The 25,029-nt window shown below is 42.1% G+C and overlaps 1 protein-coding gene across 1 annotated transcript; it reads right to left on the reverse strand.

Annotated features, from left to right (window-relative positions):
• Positions 1 to 7,040: 7,040 nt before the first annotated feature.
• trpc4a (transient receptor potential cation channel, subfamily C, member 4a) lies at positions 7,041 to 23,285 on the reverse strand. Its single transcript, XM_048234495.1, has 11 exons — positions 22,568 to 23,285; positions 21,612 to 22,011; positions 16,993 to 17,511; positions 12,811 to 13,159; positions 12,247 to 12,386; positions 11,061 to 11,386; positions 10,452 to 10,647; positions 9,961 to 10,155; positions 9,186 to 9,227; positions 8,821 to 8,910; positions 7,041 to 8,434 (listed from the first exon to the last, which is right to left on the reverse strand). Exons 2-11 carry the CDS (start codon positions 21,987 to 21,989, stop codon positions 7,823 to 7,825), a joined length of 2,847 nt encoding a protein of 948 aa, XP_048090452.1. The 5' UTR covers positions 21,990 to 22,011; positions 22,568 to 23,285; the 3' UTR covers positions 7,041 to 7,822.
• Positions 23,286 to 25,029: the final 1,744 nt, after the last annotated feature.

The raw sequence follows: 25,029 nt of genomic DNA on the forward strand, positions 1-25,029 counted from the left end.
AGAGAGAGAGAGACACACACACACACACACAGACAAACACACAGAGAGAGAGAGAGACACACACACATACACATCATCCTCTGCACACATCCTTGCACACCCTTGTCAACTCACCTCCCCTCGAAGATCCTCTCCCTCCAGTCCAGCACTGTCTGTCTGTCTGTCTGTCTGCTGCGCCTGGAGGAAACCAGGCTTTTGTCACGCTCCCCTAAAAAAAACTGTCTGTCTGCAGTGGGCTGATTAAAATGATGGTGTGCCATCAGACGGGCAATTGTCACCGCCGCTTATCCCCATGGCAATCCCCAACTCCCTCATCACCGGGCTTCTGGACGCCGCGCGGTGACAGACTGGAGGTGAGCGAGATGCGGCCCGAGGGTTCCTGATGGACAAGCCCAAGCCAGATGGGAGCGCTCTGGAAAAAGGGAAAGATTCCTAGGCAGCTAATCTCCACTTATCTCATTCGCTTTGGCAACTCAGATGAATGGGAGAACAAATGGAGACTTGTGATAGGAGGAAGGAGGGTTTATGTGTGTGTGTGTGTGTGTGTGAGAGAGCATGTGTGTGTGTGTGTGAGAGAGAGCATGTGTGTGTGAGGGAACCAGCAGCTGATGAGGATGCTGGTGAGACTGTTTCTTGGGAAGCGCTGGAGAGCTCTGTGATGAGCACTCCCTCTAGTGGTGGAGGGAAGCCAGTGCAGTTCAGGTACCAGTTCAGGCCAAGAGTCGGCATTCATCCAAGCTGTGATATGTGTGTGACCTTAGGACAGGGCAGAAGGAAATTGAGAGTCCAACAAGTCAACTCGTGTCAATGACTTTACATCGGTACAACAATTGTCTCGCTACACCACATTAACAAAATTCCAGGAAGCAGGCAAGACTAGCCTATAGCCAGTCTTTGTGGCCATCCAATTTATCGTGAAAACAATGCATTTTGACACCAGACAGCTAATCTCACAAAAAAAGTTACGTAAAAAGGTTAAAAGTGTCTTTTGAGTTCTGATGTATTTGGCTTTAAACATCAGACTCCCTGTAATCCCATTAAAGGCATCTCAGGTTTTGCTACTCCGGATGACCTCTGCAAGGGGCCGCTGGGGCCAGTCATCGGTGGCCAGCTGACGCTAATCCAGGGTGGCAGAGAGAGCAACACATGGAGCCCTGCTGGGGCCTGGAGAGGGTCGGAGTCAAATTAGACGGTGGATCGGATAGCGTCGGAGGGCCGAGAGGGGAAAGCTCTGGCTGATGGACTGTCTGATGCCCGCGGTGAGAGGCTCTGATGGGGTGGGTGGGTTGGGGTGTCAAATATGATGCTCCGCAGACGACAAGTGAGTTTCACAAAACCTGAGGGTTTTTTTTTAAGAATTTGACATGAAGACAGAAAAATGTGTCAGCTCAAATGGCAGTTTTGCACGGTGGAGAGACTGGCCAGGGACTGTCAAAAGAGAGGGGGAGAGAGAGAAGCAGTAAGAGAGAGAGAAAGAGAGTGGGAGAGAGAGTGTTGCTGTGTGTGTGTGTTTGAGAGAGAGAGAGTGAGAGAGAATGAGATCAAAGACCACAGACATCCTTTTGTGTCCAAGAAACTCACTCTGTCTATATTCTGTGATGACAGAGAAAATACACTAATTCTGTTTCAACTCCAAAATGAAAAATATAAGAGAAACTGTCAAACCATTCACTGTTTCATAATTCCCTGAACTGGTTGAACATTTTAGCCAACCTTGGCAATGACTGCTGATGCCATGGACACAGGACATAAAACAGAGGTCAGCTTTGTTGATTATTCAAGTATTTTTTTTCAGCCAGAGAATGAAAGGATAATGTTGTTCTTGGAGGACAAAATCTCCATCTGCGTTATTTGGATATATTCTGAGACTAGAACAAAAATAATGTTTTTCAGCTACAATTTCCTTGTTGTCTCTTGTTATTTGACATACGAAGAGCTCCATTTGAGCTCCATCTCCACATGAATACCCCACCATGAACAGCCTGTCACAAATCCCATCAATAATGTGTCCTAGTGAATATTTAATGTCTCATCTTTTTGACACAGTCAAACCCTTTATTGTACAAAATAAACATGGCATGTCATGTGTCCCCCATATCACAGTCATCAAATCTTACATTACACAATTCAGAACGCTATACAGTATAACAGGCAACGGTGACTGTAACTGGGACTGTCATCTTTGTCAGAGCTTTGCTTGAGTCTGATATTAATCTCTGCAGTGAAAATATCTGATATTCAAAAGTGACGTTATATATAGTATTCAGCTCTGCCTGTTGCATAAACAAAGGCCCTTTCAGCTCTTCTTGTCACTCTGTGGAAGACTACACATGTACCAGCAGAGGGGCGTGCAGTCTGTGTCTAGCTACACATCACAGGCCAGACATGAAGTGGTGGAGTGGACAGGACACTGCTCGAGGTCCTTCCTCCTGGCCAACACAGAGATGTGTTTGGACATCATGTCTGCAGTGGGGGTCTGCAGCAGGGGGGAGAAAATAATGGCTTCCATACAGCTTTGCACAGTGGAATAAAGAAAGGTGCCCTGGCTCTCTCTCTCTCTCTCATTCCCTCTTTTTTTGCAGGCACAGTTAGACTCAGACACAAAGCACAAGTGTGCACACACACACACAAAGTGTTTCCGTTAAAATTGTATAACCGAGTATTATGCAGATAGTAAACATAAGCCACACAAACAAACATAATCTCGGATAGAAAATAGGCTGCCAAGGTCTGTGATGAGCTATGATGTCACCTACATATGAACATGACAGTGCACTCTTCATAAAATTAATTTAGATGGAAAGCTAATCTTGCATTAACAGTGATAATATCTTTGTAAACAAATAACATTCCATACAGTACATTCACCATAGTTTATTTGATGCCTCGGAGATAAGTGGTGAACTTATGTTACATGTTGAAAAGAGGCCATACCCGTGAAATGAAACATGTTTATTGTTTAGATGCAATTTGCTTCCCTGATATGAAAATTGCGTAATGGAATTTCATAGAAATGCTACATATTAATATAGGACACCAGTATGCAGTCCGTATTCCAGTCGATATGCCCTCACAAATAATCAGAATACGTAATGAGGGTTCTGTTTTGTGTGAACACATGGGACTGCTGTACAGCTGTGAGGGCATACAGCAGTGTTTCTCAAACTTTTTCAGACCAAGGACCACTTAACCAATTAAACAAAAACTCACGGACCACCTAGCTAAAAAAAAGAGAGTAGACCTACTTCAACAGTATATTACACAATCGGCCAACTCACTGAACCACCTTGCTTATTGTCTTTGCTTATTGTGTCAGAGGATTCATATGATTTAAACTGGCATATCTTACATAGACAGTGTTGCAGAACTGTTTGGATTCACATACAGTACAAGTTGGTTCAATATTGCAAACAACTCATCTATATTATATTTTACCACGTCTTCTCGCGGACCACTTGGGATAGCTTGCGGACCACCAGTGGTCTCCGGACCACACTTTGAAAAACACTGGCATACAGCATCACTGTATTGCCTGATACTGAAAAAGAGCTAAATATATTCCAAAGGCTCTTTGATGTCTCTCCACAATTCTTACCACCACGGCTCATATAATCATGCCATGGAGGGGGTTAATGTAGTGTAAAGATTTCTGTGGAAATGATGCTCTACTATCTATTTTAGGACTTCTCCAAACTCACATTCTCTGTGTTTTCTCTGGTTTGGAGCTGGTCTTTTGGATTTAACCTTGGCTAGGGTATGATTAGTAAGAGCCCATATGAATTCTATTTAGACATAACTAAATCAGTATGGCATGCCACGGATGCTGAGATCATGGCTATCTAATCAGAGATGGTAAATTCAATCAACCAAAATCCAGTGTCAAGTTGCAACACTGTGTTAAAGGAACATTCTGTATTTCCAGTTTCTATGATTCCAATTCACTTTTTGTCAGTGAATTGCTTCTTAGAGGCCACTAGCTGTCCAGTATGTGTGTGTACAGGGAAAACTCTGTGTTCATAAACAGTTCTGGCTCTGTAAATGGTGAACAAACACTGTGGCACGGATCAAACCATCAACAATTCCAGCCAATAAATACATAGCATGTCATTTGATTGGCTGTTGAGCTCAAGTAACAGGATTTCACCAGAATCCCAGGCTGCACGTTTAAGGCCTTTGCTGACTCACTCAGTTTTCCAGATCCAATATCCAAGATTATCTGGAAAAACCCCTGACATGAAAGCTCTGTCAAGAACTCTACTGTTCATCAGAAAGAGTTCAAAATTATTAGACCCACAAACTGAACTGTTCAAAATGTATCCTTATTCTACATGAAAAACCAAGTGACCCATTAAATATATATTTTTGTTTCAGATTTTTATTTCTCAGACATCAATATCTTATATCTATGTATTATACTATTATCTAACCAGGTTGCAGCACAAGGCAGAAAACAAAATTGTCTGCCTGTATTTGTCAAATGCCTTATAGTGATTTAGCAATGCATATAACAGAGAGTGAATGAATCAAATAAATAAGATTCATGACATGCATGGATGTCAGATATGCTTTTGTAGATTATATGAAACTACTTGTACATGACACTGAAAATGACAGGCTACATTGTCTTAAGTTGTAATGGTAAATAGTAATGGACCAAGGGTAGTTCAGAATAACTGAATGTAAAACGTGAATGTAACATGATAAACTGTTTTAGAGATGTTTATGATATGTTTGCATAGAAAATAAATAAATTATTGGTATAATTAGCAAGATAATATATTTTGCTATCTGACATCATGTACAACCATTTAGTATAAAGTGCTAAAATGAACAGAATAAGGCAGTGTGGAATGAGTCATGAGTGGGATGCAGATATTGCTCTTTCCACAGAAAGTGATACGAGTTGAGACGAGAGTTGTCGGGCCAAAATCATGTGGTGTCTAGATGAAGAAAAAATGACCAACATTCAACAGCAGTGCCTCACTTGAACCTTCTGCTGTCAGGATTAACACAACCATATCTTTAAAATGTCTGCAGATTGCATATCCTGTCATTACTTCTTATGGCAGTACTGACTAATGACATTATAGGGTCTTGTCACTGTGTACGGTAGTTACCATGGCAGCTCTCAGAATGTTACATCATGCTATAACAGCCTACAATAAAAACAAAAACAATGCTTGAATGTTCTATTTGGTCCCAATCTACTTCCTCTGCATTAAGATAACATATGGAATGTTAAAAAGGAAGTCTTGTGGGGCCAACTATGATGCTGATAATGGAACTCTCTTGAAAGGGTCTATAGAACGCCGGTCATTATTGGGAAAATAAGTCCCGACAGGGCGAACCGGAGCGGAGGGGTCTTGTTCCGCCCTGAAGGGACTTATTTTCCCAATAATGACCGGGCGTTTCTATACATTATCCCGCTTTTATTACACGCTTACTTGCCAAACCGAAACAATAAACTCCCCCACAATATGACTCTTTAGCCTACATAGCCTAGGCTATAGCCTATTTGTTACCGTTTCATCGTGGCTTTTGCAGAGAAACAAATAGTTTGCAACAGCAACGCTGAACTTGAATCAAACATTCTTTAGAACACAGCTGATCAACCGTCTGCTTTCACTTTTGAATGAAGTTCCAGTCTTTGCGTAGTGATATGAAAGACGTGAAATAGAAGCACAAAACCCATTTTCCTTGACAGCGGTCTGTTATACTTAGCAACGGTCTGTTATTGAGAATTAGCAGACCACCGAACGTTGGGAAGGCCCATTCAAGTGAATGGAGTATTCTTAAGCATTATGAAGAGCCATGTAATAAATCATGTTAACTTGACAAAAATAATGAGAGCTGCCAAGAAAACAACAGATAAAGGGACATACATACAGTAGGGGCATCATAGCATCTACAGTACATGCGGAAAGTATTCACGCTTCACTTTTTCCACATTTTGTTATGTTTCAGACTCATCTTAAAATGGATTAAATTATTTATCTTTTCTCATCAACCTACACACAATACTTCAACACCCCACAAAAAAGCAAGTGTTTGGACTGTTTTGTAAATGTATAAAAAAATAAAAGACTGAAATATACCATTTAAATAAGTAACTTGCCATTGAGCTCTGGTGCATCCTACTTCTATCAATGGTCCTTGAGAGTCCACCTGTGCCTAAATGCATTTACTGGACATTATTAGGAGAGGCACACATCTCTTTATATAAGGTCTCACAGTTGATGACGTATGTCAGAGTGAAAACCAAGTCACAAGGTCGAGAGAATTGTCGGTAACACTTTACTTGACGGGTGAGTTCATAACACATTCATAGCAGCTGTCATAAACTGCACATAAAGCATTCATGACTGTTTCATGAGACATGACTCAACATTCCTACCAAACATTTCATGAATATGGAAGACAGAACGATGACAACTTGTCAAAATAAAAGTCCAACAATTGCAAAGCAGCATTGCCGTTTTTGTTCCAAATCTCTTACCTGATCACCAGCTACTCCAGTGCCAAAGTGACAGAACACGGTCAAGCAAATAATTTTTGTTTCATAAAAATGTATTGTTTTTATGATGTAACCTTTGCAGATGATTTCTCATCTTTTGTTACTGGGAATGTCCAACCATTCCAGGTTACACAAATACGGGTCAGCTGAATGTAGGCTAGTTTACCTCCCAATATTAAACTCAGTGATTACGAATACTTCACAACTTGTATAGTAAAGTGACATTCGATGTAGACCTCATAAGATATTCATGAAATATTTACAAAGGCTGGAGAGAAAAATGGCAATGCTGCTTTGCGATTGTCAGACTTTTATTTTGACAAGTTGTCATCGTTCTGTCTTCCACATTCATGAAAGGTTTGGTACGAATGTTGAGTCATGTCTCATGAAACAGTCATGAATGCTTTATGTGCAGTTTATGACAGCTGCTATGAATGTGTTATGAACTCACCCTTCAAGTAAAGTGTTACCGAATTGTCCATAGATTGATGAGAAAAAATAAAGAATTGAATCCATTTTAAGATGAGTCTGAAACAACAAAACTTGGAACAAGTGAAGCGCTGCAAATACTTCCTGTATGCATTGTATCTATCTACCATCCATCTACCATGGTATATTTGACATGGTTATGTAAGTCTTTTTCCAGAAGATTTAAGTAAAACACCTAGAACATTTCACTGGCATTTTATGTTTCATTCAGAAACCATAGTCATCATGATCACCAAACTTCTTGGTACAATCACTAGCATGTCAGACAATTCAGGTTAGTGATTACCTCACAATCAATTTGCCACCCTCTTTTCAGTCTAAACATTCATAAAAGGTTTACTAATATCCAGCATCATGAATCTTTGTGCATTTCATATCATCCTGCACTTGTCATCTATCTCAAAGAGGTGATTTCTACAGGTGCTACAGACACACCTTTACTAACAAATTCAGCCATACAAAAAGTACTGGTGTTTCCAACTATCGGGCATCCTAGCTGGTCAAACAGTCTAAATGCTTCTAAATAAGTTTTGGAGGATTAAGTGTGGTTAAGATACCATCTGGAGCTTCATAAGTCACATAGTGAAAAGACTCAGCACAAGTTCAAGTTTGCTCTGCTTCACTGTGCTCTAGTCATCCAGGAGGAAGTCGGGCTCTGAGGTTACCTCTTGAGCATCCTGAAAGCATTTGATTGTCACCGTTTCTTCCCAGCTCTCTGTCTCTCTGTATGTGTGCACTGCCTTTCATCTCTCCTCCCTTTGTGTTCCTTCCTTCCTGCACGGAACACTTGTCTCTGCTCAGCCTCTCTGTCCCCTTCAGCTATTTGGCTCCTTCTTTATCTTCCTCCGGCTCTCCCTCCTGCAAGTCTTTCCTTTCATCTTTCTTTTTCAGGCTGGAAGGCCGCGCGGTCTCCACGGCACCCGCATCCCCATCTTCGTCACCGTCCCTGCTCCTCGACGACGATGACGGCTCTCCGTCGTCGTGCCACTCGCTTACCTCCTCGGACACGGAGTAGATCCGTGACTGGCCCGCGCCTCGGTGGCGCAGCTGCAGCACTACGCCTGGGTTGCGGTCAGAGGCACCCGCTGCGTTCCCACGTGGTTCCTCCTCCTCTTCCTCCACGGTGGCCGCAGAGGAGGCCGCTGCCAGGCGGGGGACCGAGCCGTTGGCCAGGCTGCCGAGGGTCTCTGGCGGCCGGGGAGCAGCTCTGGCACCTCCCTGCTGCTGCAGCACAGAGGTGGCGGTCAGCAGGTTGAGTTTGCTCTTCAGCTGCCCAGAGGAAGCCGCCACCACGGAACACCTACGAGGCTGCTCGGGAAATGGCAGGCTCGAGGACCCAACGCCTCCTTTGACTGCCTGCATGCCAGGTTTGACACCTTTCAGCATACCAAGAACCTCATATCGGAAGCTGGATATGTCCTGCTTCAGCTCCTGTTTCAACAAAAATCCTTTCTTATTATATTCAATTTCATTTTAGGTGCAAATATATTTGTATAGACCATTTCAATCTGTTTCATAGATACATGGAAATTAAAATTAATCAGGCTTTAGCTTAATGCTGTGCAAAATATGGACTTTAAAACATGTTTTTTTTAAAACATCATTGTCCCTATTAGCTGTGCCACCGGAAATGCCTTGGAAACGCACATGTTTGTTTATGCTGTTGAAAGGGTCTATACTTCAACCGCATACTCAAATCTTTACATACATAATGTTCATTTTAGTTTCCTCTTACACATAATACTGCAAACACTATAGATTTATATATCAGGATTAGTCACTGCACTATATGTAATGTGTACCTGTGTACTGTGTACCTTAAAATTCTCTTCTGTCAGTCCTTGCTCGGTCTTTGCATTCCTGATCATTGCAGCCACATATCTCTTCACCAAATTCCTGAGAACTTCCTTTAAGACAAAGACAAAACCCCAAAGTGAATGTTACTTATTCGTCAAGCTGCAAGTTGTTTAGCAGGCAACTCTGTTTTAGTAGCCTCCATGACTTTGTAATAATGCTAATGCGCTGTGCCTTAGCAATGGCAGAGACCGCATAAACCCTAGTATGAAAGGGCTAAAAGTAGCAGCGTGGGGCTCAAAGCAGCGCTGCCTTTGAACAGCTGCAGTAACACACTCTAACAGACAATAGACTAATGGGCGTCGTGCTCTGGAGGAGACATCATTACCTGGTACTGGTGATTGATTCGCAGGTTCTCAGCAGCACGTCTCTGAAAAAGATGGAGGCGATTAGACTCCATTGACTTTACGCTATGACAGAGAGGCAACCGTTTTCCTTTTTTATTCTATTACACAGACAGTATGCTTCTCTGCATGAACTCCTACAGGAAGAGTGAATAATATATGGAAAGCTGGCCCAGCATAAAAATAGTGCACAGCAGTAAAGCTTCCAAATATTATACACGTATCACCCGGAAGAAATACTCTTTTCTTATTGGCTGGTGGGTGGCTATTAATTCTGAATAACGGGACACTTATGAAGTAGATCTGGTAAAAAAGTTTAATCACTGTTCCATATCAATGCTTATGAATGATAACTATATAACAGCCATAGTAGGATGACGGTTGAGCCTGAAAGCAATTTAATCAACTGTAAACAAACTGTCCACCGTTATCAATGTTAGGGCCAAAGAATGTTGTACAACAAACTGAACAAGTCAGCTTCTTTTTAAACCGAACCGCTTTTTACTTTATATAAAGGCATGATGACTGCCTATACTGGCAACCAAGTGATAAGAGGAATAACGGCCTTCAAGGTGTCGTTATATGGAATTAACGGACCGTTGCATACATTATTCCTATCCTATATGGACTACTGCTATACATTCTACTTGTTTACTCACTTTTCCTGTGTGTATCTGTATATTTGTGGTCCATACAATTTGTAATGGCTACCTAATACTATACCACAGTACTAACATTCTAATGTTTGTGTGGCCTTACCCCAATTGACTGAAAAGTCTCTGTCCTTTCTTTATGTTTCTTACTGCAGAGGTGCCTCTTGAACCACTTAAAGAGGTACCAGAGGGACTTTGGGCTGGGGATGATATTGAACGGAGGAGGAAGGGTCCCCCCTTCTTCAAAGTAACTCATCCATAGCTTAGTCCTGGCAAACTTCCACTCAATGTCAGCATGATCCTGAAATACACACCCAGCGTCGGTTTGGACTTATCATTTTACTTTTGTTATTTGTGATTGGCTGTGATTGTGCTTTGATGTGTGATTGAAAAAAAAGAAAGACCAAGAAAGAAAGAAAGAGAGAAAGAAAGAAAAAAACCCATCAAATGATTCATCGATTTCAGTCCCACAGTTCTCCAATCATTGGTAGCGAGAAAATGTGCCTAATAAACCGAAACAATGGAGAGAATCGAAGACAGATGAAAGCAATAACATAAATGCAAGCAGGGTCGGGGCGGAATGGAACGGCAACTCACAGCGATGTGCTGGTAGGAATTGTTCATCATGGCAATGAGCATGTTCAGAAGAACCACCAGGGAGATGATGTTGTAAGTTCCAAACATGGTCGCGCCAACAAACTCGGTGAACTCATGCTCTGGCTTGACATTGGTGACATACAAGCTGATGAGGCCAAACACAGACCAGAAGAGAGACTGCAGAGTCTCAAACAACCTGCTCCGCAACAAGACACAAAGTTTAATCACAGGAGACTAGTAGAGTAAGATTAGTACAGGAAAGTATTATAGGTAGACATTTCACCATAAAGTATGTGCTACTCATTGTAACCTACTACCGGTATGTGGTCAGTGAATATTGTTCAGTGTGATGTCATTTCCAGCATCTCACTTACAGTAACTTCCTTGGTATTGATTAAAGGAGAATTCTGGCGAATGGGGGCTCATGAACATGCTCTAGCTGTTGGCTGCAGTAAATCAAGCTAGATAGAACTGATTTTTTTTTTTTTTTTTTTATACCGACAATACTTAGTGACCTCGAGAAACAGATATGTATGTGAAAAATCGCCGGAATTCTCCTTTAATGACACATGCAGCATCAGGGTGGTGGTCTCTGAAGCGGTTACTCACGTGGAGAAAGCATTATTCTGCTCCTTACAGCGGATGCCCTTGCATTTGTCCTTCTCGTCCTTGGCGTCCGTCTCGTAGTAGAAGTAGAGCTGGTTGAGGCCGTTGGCGAAGGCCAGCAGGACCAGGCAGTAGATGAAGAGGAACTTGAGGATGTCCAGCAGCATGCGGCCGAGCGAGATCTGCAGCGGGCCCAGGTGCGAGTTGGCCGTGAAGAGCGAGATGAGGCGCAGCGAGCTGAAGATGTTGGCGATGGAGAAGAGCGCCTCAGCCACCAGCGTGGGGTGCCACATGTCCCATTCACACCTCTCCACCTTGGTACCACCATACTGACCAGAGAGAGAGAGAGAGAGAGAGAGAGAGAGAGAGCAGATGTGATCTGATCTGCTCTACTGAAGTAGCCAGGAGAGCATCTACCATCAGTCATGACTCCTTGCATTCTTTTCATGAAATTATGAATATCATAATAAGTATCCACTGGCTAAAAATGTCCTTGCAGTACCTCACAAACAGAGGACATCCTCATGGACAAGGAAGACGGCAGAAAATGACAAGGACTTTTGGAAGGGTTATCAGATGAAACTAATGTATCATTTGGCTGGACAGGGAATGCACACATTGTAACTTAGTTTTACCCAAAGAGCAGAGAAGTGAAACAAATGTGTACGGTAAAGTGCTGTGTACTCCTAAGACTGTGTAGAGTGCCTCTGTCTGTAGCACAAACAAAAGCACATTATTTTCCAATGATGTTGTAAGAGCCAAACAGAATGCAACTTTGGATTCAATTACAGCCGTGGCAGTTGCTTGCTTTCTTGTTCTGCGTCACTGGAATTTGTTTGCAAACACAGATATCATGTTTAATAAAGGCCTTGTTTTCTTGAGATCTGGGAGTTTTAAAACACTGACTGAAAAGTTTGCTTTCTCTATGTTTATACAAAATTGTTCCAAATAAGTCACATATACATACATACATGCCTGGAGTACTGTGATAAATTATCAACTATCAAAATTCATTAATCTAACATCTTAGCCCAATAAAGCCTATAACTGTATCATTATTTTAACCTCTAGTTGAAGATCACAAAATAAGGTTCATATGTACACATGAGATGCAGGCTATTGCACGGTATATGATGTATAGTACCTATGATCCTGAGAGATAGTGATCATTTGCCTCCTGCCTCCTTACCCTTTGGTATGCAACGATCTTCAGAGAGATGGTGGCCAGATAAAGGGAGTTCATGACAAAGTCCATGAGATTCCACCAGTCATGGATGTAATCTTGAAAGCCCCCATCCCACATCTGTTTAATCTCGGCCCAGATGAAACCTGCACATTTACAAATGAATCCACATTACTGCATTACACATATTATACACACACACATATGTGTGTGTGTTTGTGTGTGAGTTTGCGTGTGTGTAAGAGTGTGTGTGTGTGTGTGTGTGTGTGTGTGTGTGTGTTTGTGTGTGTGTGTGTGTGTACAATAACCTCTCTCTAAAACTGGACATTTTACTGTTCTCCAGCTCTTATTTTCACCCGTCACTTCTAGACGATTTGACCACAGATAGTGGCTGTTCTTAAACTAAGATAACAATACTCCCTACTTATAAAAGTACCTAATCTAATAAGGCTGGGGAAATATGCACATGTGCACTATGTAATGCTGCAGAACTGAGTATCTGTACTAAAGTATGCTGTGATGAAAGTGTCTGCTGAATGAACAGGGTCAAAGGTACACGGATCCTGATACCTAAAACCCAGGGCAGGATCATCCACTCCACAATGGTGGGCGCCGGCCCCTGCCTGTCGGCCAGCGTGTCGTCATCCTGCGAGACGATGTGCTGTGAGGCCAGCAGGAGGAGGAAGAGGAAGGTGAGGTAGGATGCCGTGTGGCAGATGAACTTGATGAAGGGCTTGCGGATGAGAAGCCCCAGCGGGCTCTTGGGCGCCATCAGGTAGCAGAGGGAGAAGAGCGGGAAGAGCAGGCCGACGATGATGCAGGTGACCGACTTGCCCATCCAGTGGAGCTTCCTCCAGCCAGGGACCTGGTCATACCAGCGCGATGCCAGCAGCTGCTGACAGTTGGGCTGGGCCACAAACTGAACACACACACGGAGGACAGATTAATATGATATATTATATCAGAATTATATATTTAAATTAGGGCTGTCAAAATAACTGATTAATTACGATTAATTAATTTGATAAAAAATAACTGATGAAAAAAAATAGCGCGATTAATCGATTCCGTATGACCTTTGACCCCGAGCCGTTGTAGTCAGTAACCATTAGACTGTAAAATGAAGGAGAGAGAAGAAAATGTGCTGCCTAGATCATTGATTTGAACATTTACTTTTAAAAAATGGCCTGATGGTGTTGATAAAAATAAAGTGTTGATTAAAATAAAGTCCTCTGCAATCTCTGCAGCAAGGAATTTGCATATCACCCGAGTCCGTCAACTCTAAAGTCGCACATCAATGCAAAGAAATAGTGTTGACATTGAGGGGAGTGTTCATTTTTTTCATTGTGTCCTCTAGGTTATATCTGTGGCCTGAAATAGATTATTATGGCCATTATTTGAACAGTGAGAATAATAATAAAAGAGTTTTTGAACTCAGTAATGTCAGTAATGCTGATTATTCAATGATTCATTTGAATTTAAATATTTAAAATACTTTCACAGCAAAAATGATATATGCGATTAATTTAGATTAATTAATCACACAGTATGTAATTAATTCGATTAATTGTTTTAATCGATTGACAGCCCTAATTTAAATATTACCGGTATATAACAGCGTTTATATCTGGATATCTGATTATCAGACCTTCAGTGTAACAGCATGCAAGCCATGGAGCAGATTGTCCTGATTGAAACAGCATGGAGAGTCAGACATTCTCCAAGTTCAGGAGAGCCGAGTGTTTAGGTGCGCAGATGTACAAAATGTCTGTTAAATGTCTGTTAAGTGCCTGTAACCATAATTATATTTATAATAATGCACCAATCCTTCCCAGAAGAGAATGTAAAAGCTCATAGTGGATAAATAAAGTTAATCGTGAGGCATAACAGCACGAAACCAATCCCATCTCCGTCTAACCTCATTTCCCTCTTCCAAGATGGACCTGGGGGACTAACCCTCTTATCCAGCTTAATGTCAAATGCGTGCAAATGCATCCATAAAGACACAGAGACAATGCGCTGTGAACAAAGACTAACAAACAGACAATGCAGAAACAGTAGTAGAAAAAACAGCGCTCATCTGGGTTCACTTAGCTAACTGACAAGAGGACAAAGGAGCCCTTGACAATATGACAACATGGGATCAGGTCCGTCCCCCTCGGTGGAGCCATAAACGATAGCCCTGCAGAATGGGGCTCTTTTGCGAACCCAACCAAATGACAATGACATGCTTTAATTAAGAACAAGAGGCGTTGTGGAGGAACGCAGAAGAACAAATGTGTCTGCTTCCAGCTCTCACCACCTGGCTTCAATTCCGCAAAATCACACAGCCCCCTGTGAGGAATCACAAGAAAGAAACATGTCCCCCAGAACATCTGCTTTGCACACGCAAATATGACTTGGGCAAGAACATATGACTTGGGCCCGCATCAACCAAACATGATTACACAGTGATGAATGCAGTTGCACTGACGTGCTGGAGGACAGAAGGCCTTGGAAACAGGCACTGTCATCTTTCTAGTATTCTCCAAAGGACAGAGCCACATGCGTACAGAATGGCAACACAGGAGATGATCTCCAAAAATCAATGAAATGCGATTCAATAATGTTGTTCACACGTGACAGGGATTGAAACAGCATGGTTGACAGTGTCTATGGACCTTCAGCATCTCAGAGGGCGTAACCAAGAGGACACCCCTGGTTTTCACAGCAGTGGCTCTCACTTGTCAGAATAAATCTCATGCTGTGCCGAAGTGCCTTGGCTAGTAATGAGAGTGAGTGTCAGTTAGAATAGTGATGACACAAGTTCCAGGAAAACTAAGAACTGTTGTAATAGGCATAATGCAATGCAGTTTTCTTGTGAGAAGAGCTTCAAAATATCAAGACATTATGGGCAATCTTGGCACATTTAGAGTACACTGTGCTGTACCTGTATTTGTGAGGTCATAAGATGTAAAATAGTGACAGACTACTCTGTCATCCACAACAAGGCAAACCACTGAACAGTACGCTTGCATTACATGCATGAATATGATTATCATAGATATGATTGAGAAAAGCCATATCATATGGTGGTTATTAGATGTTCTTTGTTTTGTGTGCTCTGGTTTCACAAAAGCTGAAACAGAAATACCCCACAAGCAGCAGCAATGCGTTTGCCACAGTTCTTTTGTCATCCACTTGAAAAACTGGGGCAACACTAATGATGCAATTTTTCAAGGGTAGCATGAGTAATCTGCTGGAAACTAAAGATCTTTGAGCAGGTAATACATTTGGAAGATTAATTTCATCAACTTCAGGAGTATCTCAAAACTGCATCCATTTGTACCCTGCCAACCCTAAGAATGTGCTAGATATTACAGTCACACGTGTAGGTCAAATGACTGACAAATGCTGACCCTGACTCTGACCACTAACAAACAGACCATTAGGCCTGACTGCTGGCAGTATTATACAAACTCCATTTGTTTGTATAAGAGAAATATAGTATCTCATTCTCTTATACTATAGTATAGTATAAGAGAATGAGAAAAACCATCATTGGCCCAATCAGCCCTACGCAGCCTCTCCAACACTGATTATTCCCTCTATCAACGCGCTAATGAGGCAGCCCCCGTTATGCATGTATGACTTACCCCTGTGTGACATGCAATTTGACTTGATGCAGCCGGCTAATGCTGATCCTAACACTCGCTAAAGTTCATAGCGACTCAGGATCCACCACCAGAGCGACTCAGCCTCCACCGCCACAGTCGCACACCAGAGACTGCGGCAAAGTGGGGCCACTCCACTCCCACGTTGCCATGGGAACAAAGACTTCCACAGATCCATATCAAAGTTAGTCCGAGAGAGAGAGGACATTAATATTTGCTTTGCCTGTCTCGGCTCAGAGCACTCTGATGAGGCTGATGCTTATCCCACGGTCAATGATGAGACGGCAATGGCATCAATTCCTTAGAGTGACTTAAGGTGCTGCTCTTGCTCCCTCAGGCAAGCTGGGCCCCAACTCATCAAACGTGTGGAGTTAGATTCACAACACATGAGGCTACCTTATTTTTAAGATTACCGTGCATAATGTAATTCCTACCTATGTATAATACAAGTTAAAAGGAGTAAATTGTTTTTAATAGTTAATGATTGAGTTAAGCTTCTTTATTTTTGTGCATCAACGTCTGACTAAAAAACTTTTTGGCAAGCATGAAGCTTTCTCCCTGCTGCAATGCTCCAAATGTACAGAAGAGGGCAAAATATGCCTGTGTGAGAGCTTGTATTAATACACCAGATTTAACCAGCCTCAAGCATAATCTACAGACACTACATCCTGCTAAAAGGCCTTGACTGACTGGGGTGAATAGCCTCAAAGTAAACCCTCATATGATTAGACTCTAAGGGTTAATTCACAACAGAGCCACCCTTACTTTTCCAGTTCTGTTTTTACTTGGTTTGGTCTGTTTTGGTTTGGTTTGGCGGGGTGTGTTATGATGGTGTTGGGTTCGGGTTGGTCCGGTTCTATACATGTTGGGTTCCAGATAGTGCGCAACTAGGGGCTGACTGGGCTTTGATAGCCAAAATCAGTTCAGACCACTCTCATTCACTGTGATGACCATACTAACACTGCAGAGCTCTCCTGTCCCTTTCATGCTTACCAAAAACAAACCCCAATATCCATGGCCTACTACTCCAAACCCACGATATGTTTCCTCCATATCACTTGATTAGATACTGCAGTGACACCTTGGTTTGTCTCCCTACCTCCTTCTGGTGGTACTTGATGGCGAGTTTTAGACGTGCCAAGTCGTTGTTCGCCTCCTCCTCCAGCGGCTCCATGTCGTCCCTGAAGTTGAGGATCATCTCCAACTCCCTGGAGCTGCGCGTCTGGTCCAGCAGGTCCTTGGCGAACTGCTTGCACTGGTGCGACAGCTCCTCGTACTCATACTTGAACTCGTTCTCCACCTTGCTGAGCTCCTGCAGTTCCCAGCTGAGGCGGAAGGCCGTGAGAAAGGGGTCCTCGCTGGACAGGGCGATGAGCGAGGGGCTGGACAACGCCCGGTAAATGTTGAGGCGCGAGCGTGAGTGCCGTAGGCTGTCCACGTCCGAGCTGGACACGCACTCCACGCAGTTGCAGCGCACCTCGTGCGGCTGGGGCACCGACACGCCCTTCTGGACCAACAGCTTAATGATCTCATAGTTGTTGGTGTGCGCCGCCAGGATGATGGGAGTTATGTCTGGAGTGAAGTCCGAGAACTGCTTGTCAAGTAAGATGGGCGGAACCTGGCAAAATAAGAGATTGCAACATTTTTAGGGCCGGTTTCCCAAACAACTTCAATGGAGACCTTAACGGAAAGAAAAGGTTTTAGTCTTATAATAGGCTTTAAAGTACTGGCCCTAGCAGCTACTTAATTTGAGGGTCATTAATTCATCAAATAACCAGTGGTGGACGAAGTACACAAATCCTGTACTTGAGTGAAAGTAGAGATACACATGGTTAAATGTTACTCCAGTAAAAGTAGAAATCCTCCTTTTACATTTCCACTTGAGTGTATTATGACTAATACAGTTGCATTTACTATTGTTGAAATGATTCGGCACAGACGTATGCATTGAGCCTTTCTCCTTCATTCAAGGACAAAATCAACTAAGAATTGTTGTATGTAGAAAGAACTAAGTATATATACTCTTTTGATCCCGTGAGGGAAATTTGGTCTCTGCATTTCTCCCAATCCGTGAATTAGTGAAACACACTCAGCACACAGTAAACACACAGTGAGGTGAAGCACACACTACTACAGCGGTGCTCGGGGAGCAGTGCGGGGTTAGGTGCCTTGCTCAAGGGCACTTCAGCCGTGCCTACTGGTCAGGGTTCGAACCGGCAATCCTCCGGTTACAAGTCCAAAGCCCTAACCAGTAGGCCACGGCTGCCCCAATAGATATCTTAAAGATCTCTAAAGTAACCGCTTTTTGCTTTGTTGAATGCTTTACACTTTCGGACCAAATCAAGACGTTCCCTTTTGTGTTTGATAGTGTCAGATTGTCTATCATTGCCTATCATTGTACATCTCTCAATTAGGGATGTAACGATTACCGGTATAATGGTAAACCGCGATAAAAATGTTGACGATAATAATTATCGTTTTCTTTTGAAATATCATAATTATCACGGTTGATTACCGCGGTGTTGAAACCGTGTGTTTAATCCTTCCCAGCTTCATCCGAGCCTGCTTTTGACGTACAGGGGTGGGCAAACTGAGCCCCGCGGGCCGGATCCGGCCCGCCAAGCACTTTCATCCGGCCCGCCGAGCATTTCATTTGGTTATCAGGGTTTTGCTTTTTTTTTTCCTGCGATAGAGACGACGTTGGTTAGCTTTTACTGCAAACTGCTTTTCACTCTCCTTAGAGAACATTATGTCAATGTCAAAACATCATGTTAAATAGAGATAACATCATGTTAAATTAAATTAACTCTTAGTTATCTCCTTTGCAGCAGATCTAACGTGAACATTATGCGATCCATTTAATTGGGAACGCGTCTGCACTCACAAGAGGGAGAGAGAGCCGCAGGTTCCAGGTGGCTTGTCATTGTTGATAATTGATATCTCCTTCTTATAAGAAACTTTTAAAAGAAAATCATGAAGGCAACAGTAGTTCCCACTACTGACCATTAAAAAACTGTGAGAGGGCCCAGCCGTAGGTACAGCACTAGCCATAGCGGAGCAGGCAGAAGATCATTGAGAAATAAACGTGAATTAAAGCGACTGTCTTAAAGCGACAGTGCACAATTTATACATTTGTTAAACAGCATAAAATTAGCAGCATGTTTAAGCAATTCATATTTTAAAACAAATACGTTTCATACTAAATTATAGGCTATAAAATATTTTTTTTTAATGTGTGTGTCGTGGGGGGGGGTGTTCAAAACCCAATATGGCCCCTGAGCCAAAAAGTTTGCCCACCCCTGGCCTAGTACAATGAAACAAAACTGGTACCCTACTGATTCTGTTGTCTTATTGATGGTTTTAACTGTGATTCGGATTAGGCTACACCTGATTTTAAAAGGTGGAACATTTTCACCGCAAAAAACGTGCACTGTATCATTTAGCCACTCTATGCCTTTTTTATGTTCAAGGCCCACATGAGATCCATTCCACTCACGTTATCAGGAGAACGGCGTAGCCAAAAGTTTTATTTTGAACACTTACTTTGGTCTCACTCATTGGATCCAAAGAACAAAAATAGCAAACTCCAAGTCATGGTAGGGTAAGTTAAGCTATAAGCACATAGCCAATTTAATATGAAAAAGTGAACGGGACACATTTTGAAACTATTTCAGCTTTTGTAGGCCTATCAGTGCTTTCTGAACATATTGAACACACTTTTAAAAACACTGTGATAATACCGAAAACCGTGATAATTTTGGTCACTATAACAGTGAGGTTAAATTTCATACCGTTACATCCCTACTCTCTATCATTGGCTATTACTGTCTATCATCATTTGCTCGATGGCGTCATGAGGCTAGTTATGGTAACATCAATATTGTGAAAAGGGGTCAACAAGGTACAGTAAATAGTGGATATAACAATAACATAGGTTAGGCAACACCATTATTTAAAGCCTAGCTCGCTTCATAGAAAATACACATGTAAGTACACATGTATTTGGACAGTCTTTTTTCCAAAAGGAACTTCAGCTGTACTTCAGCTGTCACAAAATGTAGTGGAGTAAAAAATAAGATATTTAGCTTAGAAATGTACTGGAGTAAAAGTAAAAAGTTTAACATAATTTAAATACTCAAGTAAAGTACAGATATATGTAAAATTACTTAAGTACAGTAATTGATTAAATGTCCTCAAGTAATGTCCGCCCTTGCAAATAACCAAGGAGAGCAGGCCTTTTAACAATAGAGAGACTTTTAACATCTAAAAGTCTATTAGCGCATAGAGAATTACATAATTCCTGCTTCGCCAATCTTGTGATAAACTCATAAAAAGGCTAACGCTCTGGAGTGGAGTGCCTTGTTTGCCTTGTTTTGTAGCCACTCAAACACTGAGGTCTGGCTAAATCTGATGTCTTCTACCGCAGCTTAATGCTTCCAGTTACGGTACCCACTGACCTGCTCTGTACATGTTTTCAAAAGCTACTTGCTTTCAGAGCCTGTGGTTTTTAATTTCCTTGCCTGTACCACAGCCAGGGCTTTCATCAATTCAGAGCAATCTTGAAGGCACCGAGCGGAAGACCACAAATGACTGAGTTAAAAGAAATGAGAAAAACAGAGAGCGAGTGATTTTGGGGCTAGCAGACAAGGAGAGACAAAAAAAATCCTGAGAAAGAAAAGTATGTACTAGAACATCAGAGTACCGGTAATTAGAATTTTGTAAAAAAAAAAAAAATATCAGAGAGTGTTCTACAGTAGGTGAGGTAACAAGTGAAGTGTGATGCATAGAGGGGATGATATGGAACAAATTTACCTCTCTGTGCAAATCATGCTTTTCTCAGTTAATCATGTGGAAAAGTAATGCCTCAGCTGCACTGACAGTTGTGATGGCCAACGGTGTGAAGGGGCTGCCAGGCTGGTCTGACACACCATGAGCTACTCATCCTCTGCCCTTCATCCAATCTCAGTCAACAGGCAAAGTTACTGAGTTCCAAACTGTCACCGCACACAGCAAGTGCTTATTGCTATATTGTTGTAAGAGGAGTTGGATATACAGTGCAATGCACTGCACTGTATATTAGTGAGGACTATGCACTCATAAAGAACCTGCTTGTTCAAATCGGGGGATCATGCATCATGGTACATGTGGGTAGGGATGCAAAGTGCATGTTACAGCATCAGTGTCTCGAACAGTGGGTGTGTCATAAATAATCTACCTCTCAAGGGCTAAAGAGCCAATTACACAAACATTCAATGGCAGAAGCATTTCATCCAATGGAGTAATATCTTCACATTTTAAAAATCCTTTCAAAAGAACACACACAGCTTCACACAGCTCACCTGACATAAAGTCCTGGTGAAATCAGTATAGCTTTAAAATGTGTGGTGTGTGAGAAATTATATAAAAGCAGCCAGATTCAGTTTAGCCTAATTCAGTGAGAAATGCACTGCACAAAATGTGCAAACTACATATGTTCAAATTGAGATGCATGGACATGTGAAAGAAAGAATGAATGAATGAATGAATGAATGAAAGAAAAAAAGAAAGACAGAAAGGAAACATGTGCCTGAGCAATAACAAGGAAGAGCTGAGAGAGAACCAATCATTCTTTGATGATTGAGCAGGGCAGCTAGTTCATGGTTAGTGTTTCTCTGTATGAGAGAGTATAAATGCACGTTTTTCTCTTTGATGCAAGGTGGTGCTTGTGAAGACCATTACCTGCATCCCCCCGCTAGGCTTCTTGTGATTGAGCAGGAGCTCCACGGCGCCGACCACCTCCTTGCGAATGGCGTGGAGCAAGGCATCTCCAACATAAACATTAAAAGTGAGAAGGAGTTCTATGATCTCCAAGTTTTCATTATCGATGGCGATGAGCAACGCCGTGCGTCCAAGCGGATCGATACAGTTGATGTTTATTTTAAAGTAGATCTCAGCCTCATCCAGCGCTTGCTTCACACTGGCATAATCTCCTTTCTCTATTGCAGTCAGATAGGCCTTTTCCTGAGGAGACAGTTCAGACTCAGCCCGCACTATTCGTAAAGGGATGCGGTCCCTGTACGAAGAGTTGTCCGTTCGACCGAAGTACAGCTGTGACATCGTTGCTAAGCCATCACTGATGCTGTAGAAAAGAAGGGGTGCAGAGAAGCAGTGCTCAAATTTCCTGCGCTTTAAAGTGGAATATAAAGAAAATAGTCGATTACTCTCGTTTGACCTTTAGCTTGATTTTTGTATGGTTTCTGACGACTCCATGGCTGCAGGCCGATTATAGTTTCAAGAAAAGAAATATAGGCCTGGCCTAACCTAACCTAGGGTCCTTCCCTACTTCCATTATGGGTAAATATGGACCCTTCCGAGGGCACAATTTGAGATTTGTAGGATGAGGAAGCAATACAATTCATAAGTATTTAATACGACCGTCAATTCTGTTTTCACAGATTGGTCTACTTTTTTACAACAATTAATGAGGCTATGCAGAAACAAACCGGATATCACCGGACACAAAGTAGTTCACATAACTAACATCATGCGTCAACTTTACCCTGTCTGTACCTGAATGTCAGTGCTATGCGGTTTTTTGTCACAGGTTATTTGTTAAAAAAACAGGCTATGAGATGCAGCTAACTGAAATAAAACAGTTGCACTCATATATTGCATTATGCAGGCATGCTACTCACCTTTAAACTGAAGATGTTCTCACACAGTATATTCTTTTGCGATTCAGAACCATGTGCACAACAGGTGGTCTGAGGACAGCAATCCACATTTCGCAGAACTGACCATAAATCATTCGACTCAGGAATCCTAAGTCAAACACGCAGTAATCAATTCCGACACATAACATCTGAAGTTCAATGTCACCAGTCAACCGATACTAAACCGGTAAAATATTTCTTTGACTCCAAAGGCTCTCCCTGTATCACTTCCACCCATTGGTTTTCTTGTGATGACAGAAAAACTCAGTGTGGATACTTGTCAAAATGAAAAAGAAATAGGCGTACCTAAATTGAAATACCCAACAGAACAGTTTGAAAAGCCAATGCAATTACGCAGTCGTTCACACATTTTGCGCATAGATTCATGAGGCAGTGTCGTAGGCTTCTGTTGTCGGTCCGCACTTCAGCCCAGCTGTTGCTGCGTTTCGCGCTTTCACGTGTGATTATCGCCTCTTTGCCCATAATGAATGAGCATCCAGCATGCAGATCTCCTTTCGCCTATCTTTGGAGCTTAGACAGCCTACTTGATGACAGTTCGCTCATCGAACAAGAAAAACGCTAGCCAATCTCTCTCTCTCTCTCTCAGTGGCAGTTGCACTCTCTCCCATGCTCACCTCCCGCAATGAGGTAGAAGAGAAAGTACCCTAAATGTATTTTAGCACCATTTCAGAAAGTTTACGAATGCTGCATGTTCATGTTTTGATTAGCCTACGTTCTCTTCAACACAAACAAATCATAAACAACATGCATATTATGCTGCATGCTATTGTTTCGATTCACATTAAAACCAAGCAGATTGTCTTTTTCTCAGATTGAGTAGTATTCAAGATGAATACTGAACAAAAAATACGAATGACACGCGTAAACAAATCAATTAATTAAAGCATAGGAGGCTACCTTCACACATGCACTGAACCCTGATAATGATAGGCTCAAAATTTGCTTGTCACCATTTTCATTAAGATTAGCCTACGGATGCGGACGGTGGCTTAGGGCCAATGACAACTCTGAAGAGGAGGACGAGGTTTGGAGATGTCAGAGGAGTGAACCAATTTTTGGGGCTGGCAAAACAAAGTGAGTATATATGGCCCTATAGGCTACACAGATTGGAGACTATAAAGTAGTCAGAAAAATTGGCTTTGCAGTTACGAATTCACAAGGAGAAGGAAATCACCGAAGAGGCCAGTAATTATATTGACATCAGGGGAGAATTGAACACACAGGAAATGGTCAAGTGGAGATGATATTGTCTTAACTGTTGCGGTGATTATGACAACAACCTCTCAATAGCAAGGGTGAGCTGGCGGTCATGGACAATGCAGCTGTCGGGGTATGGTAGCATCATATCTTTCTCATTTCCAAACAAAGTTAAACTGTGTAGCTGCTCTAATCATTGCCTATATGTGTTAATATTGCCTCCTGAGGATTACCCAGTTGACAATTATTCCTAGACCGAATCAAATGCAAATGTGGGTAGTGCTGGAGATGGGGACCTAGGCAAATATTTCCAAGGCATTTGGAAGTCATCTTTCAAAGAGAGGCCTATTACCACATCTTACAAAAATAAATAAAGAAAAGTGCTGCTGTGTCCATATTCACAGATATGTATGCTAATATCAGATAATGTAACTGATCATACAATGCACAATAATATAGGATGACTAAGAAACTGACTGAATTTAACTTATTAATTATGAACATGTAGAATCGTTGAACATGAACATGAAAGGGAAAGGGGAGGGGGTCCCAGTATGGCTCTATATCACATCCAAATTGCATATCGAAATAGCTCTTTAACTTAAAGGCAGACCATGCTTTCATATAATGAGAGAAAACTGGGCTCCGAACCGAAATGGTCAATTCCTCTTAATGTCAGGCTTGACAGGCCTTTTTGAAAGCTCATCCTGATAGCAGTCCTTTGGAGAGATATCCTGAGGACACTCTGTCCAGTGCAGCTGTTTAAATCGCCATTGCTATCTGCCTCCGAGGAACCTCACTTATTAAAATTGATTTGCTATTATCCCTATAGACACTGGGCAAGAGCCAGAGACTGGAGGAGAGTTCGCCTCACTGCAGCTAACATTTGTGGAAGGGAGCAGAGAAGGTTTACATGTCATATAGTGTAAATTAGTTATTGACTCAGCGTCTGGGATTGCTATGTGGCCTTTAGGAGTTGTTATATGCATACTAACATGAAAAGTGGTGGCCAAACGGAAACAGGACATACATGTAAACATCCATTAGGTGAGTAAGACCTGTTTGCAAACGGGGTGAGTGCTGGAGACGGTTAATGTAAGCAACCCAGTAGCATGCAGTGCTGAAGAATGTCACGGCATAAACAACAGCTTCCTTTCTTGCCTGAATATTTATTACATTTCAAAGCGCACCTTAAACAATTTCAAAGACATTAAGAGCTGGAGTGA

This window comes from Alosa alosa, chromosome 2 (assembly GCF_017589495.1).
Source record: "Alosa alosa isolate M-15738 ecotype Scorff River chromosome 2, AALO_Geno_1.1, whole genome shotgun sequence".
Lineage (NCBI taxonomy): Eukaryota > Metazoa > Chordata > Actinopteri > Clupeiformes > Clupeidae > Alosa > Alosa alosa.

What these genes read in the sequence shown, in the direction of transcription:
- trpc4a (XM_048234495.1), bottom strand. Translation starts at nt 21,989, where the DNA reads ATGTCACAGCTGTACTTCGGTCGAACGGACAACTCTTCGTACAGGGAC. An exon ending in TCAAGTACCACCAGAAGGAG is followed by an intron (nt 13,160 to 16,992) that starts GTAGGGAGACAA and finishes GTGTGTGTTCAG; the next exon opens with TTTGTGGCCCAGCCCAACTG. An exon ending in AGATCGTTGCATACCAAAGG is followed by an intron (nt 11,387 to 12,246) that starts GTAAGGAGGCAG and finishes CTCTCTGGTCAG; the next exon opens with TATGGTGGTACCAAGGTGGA.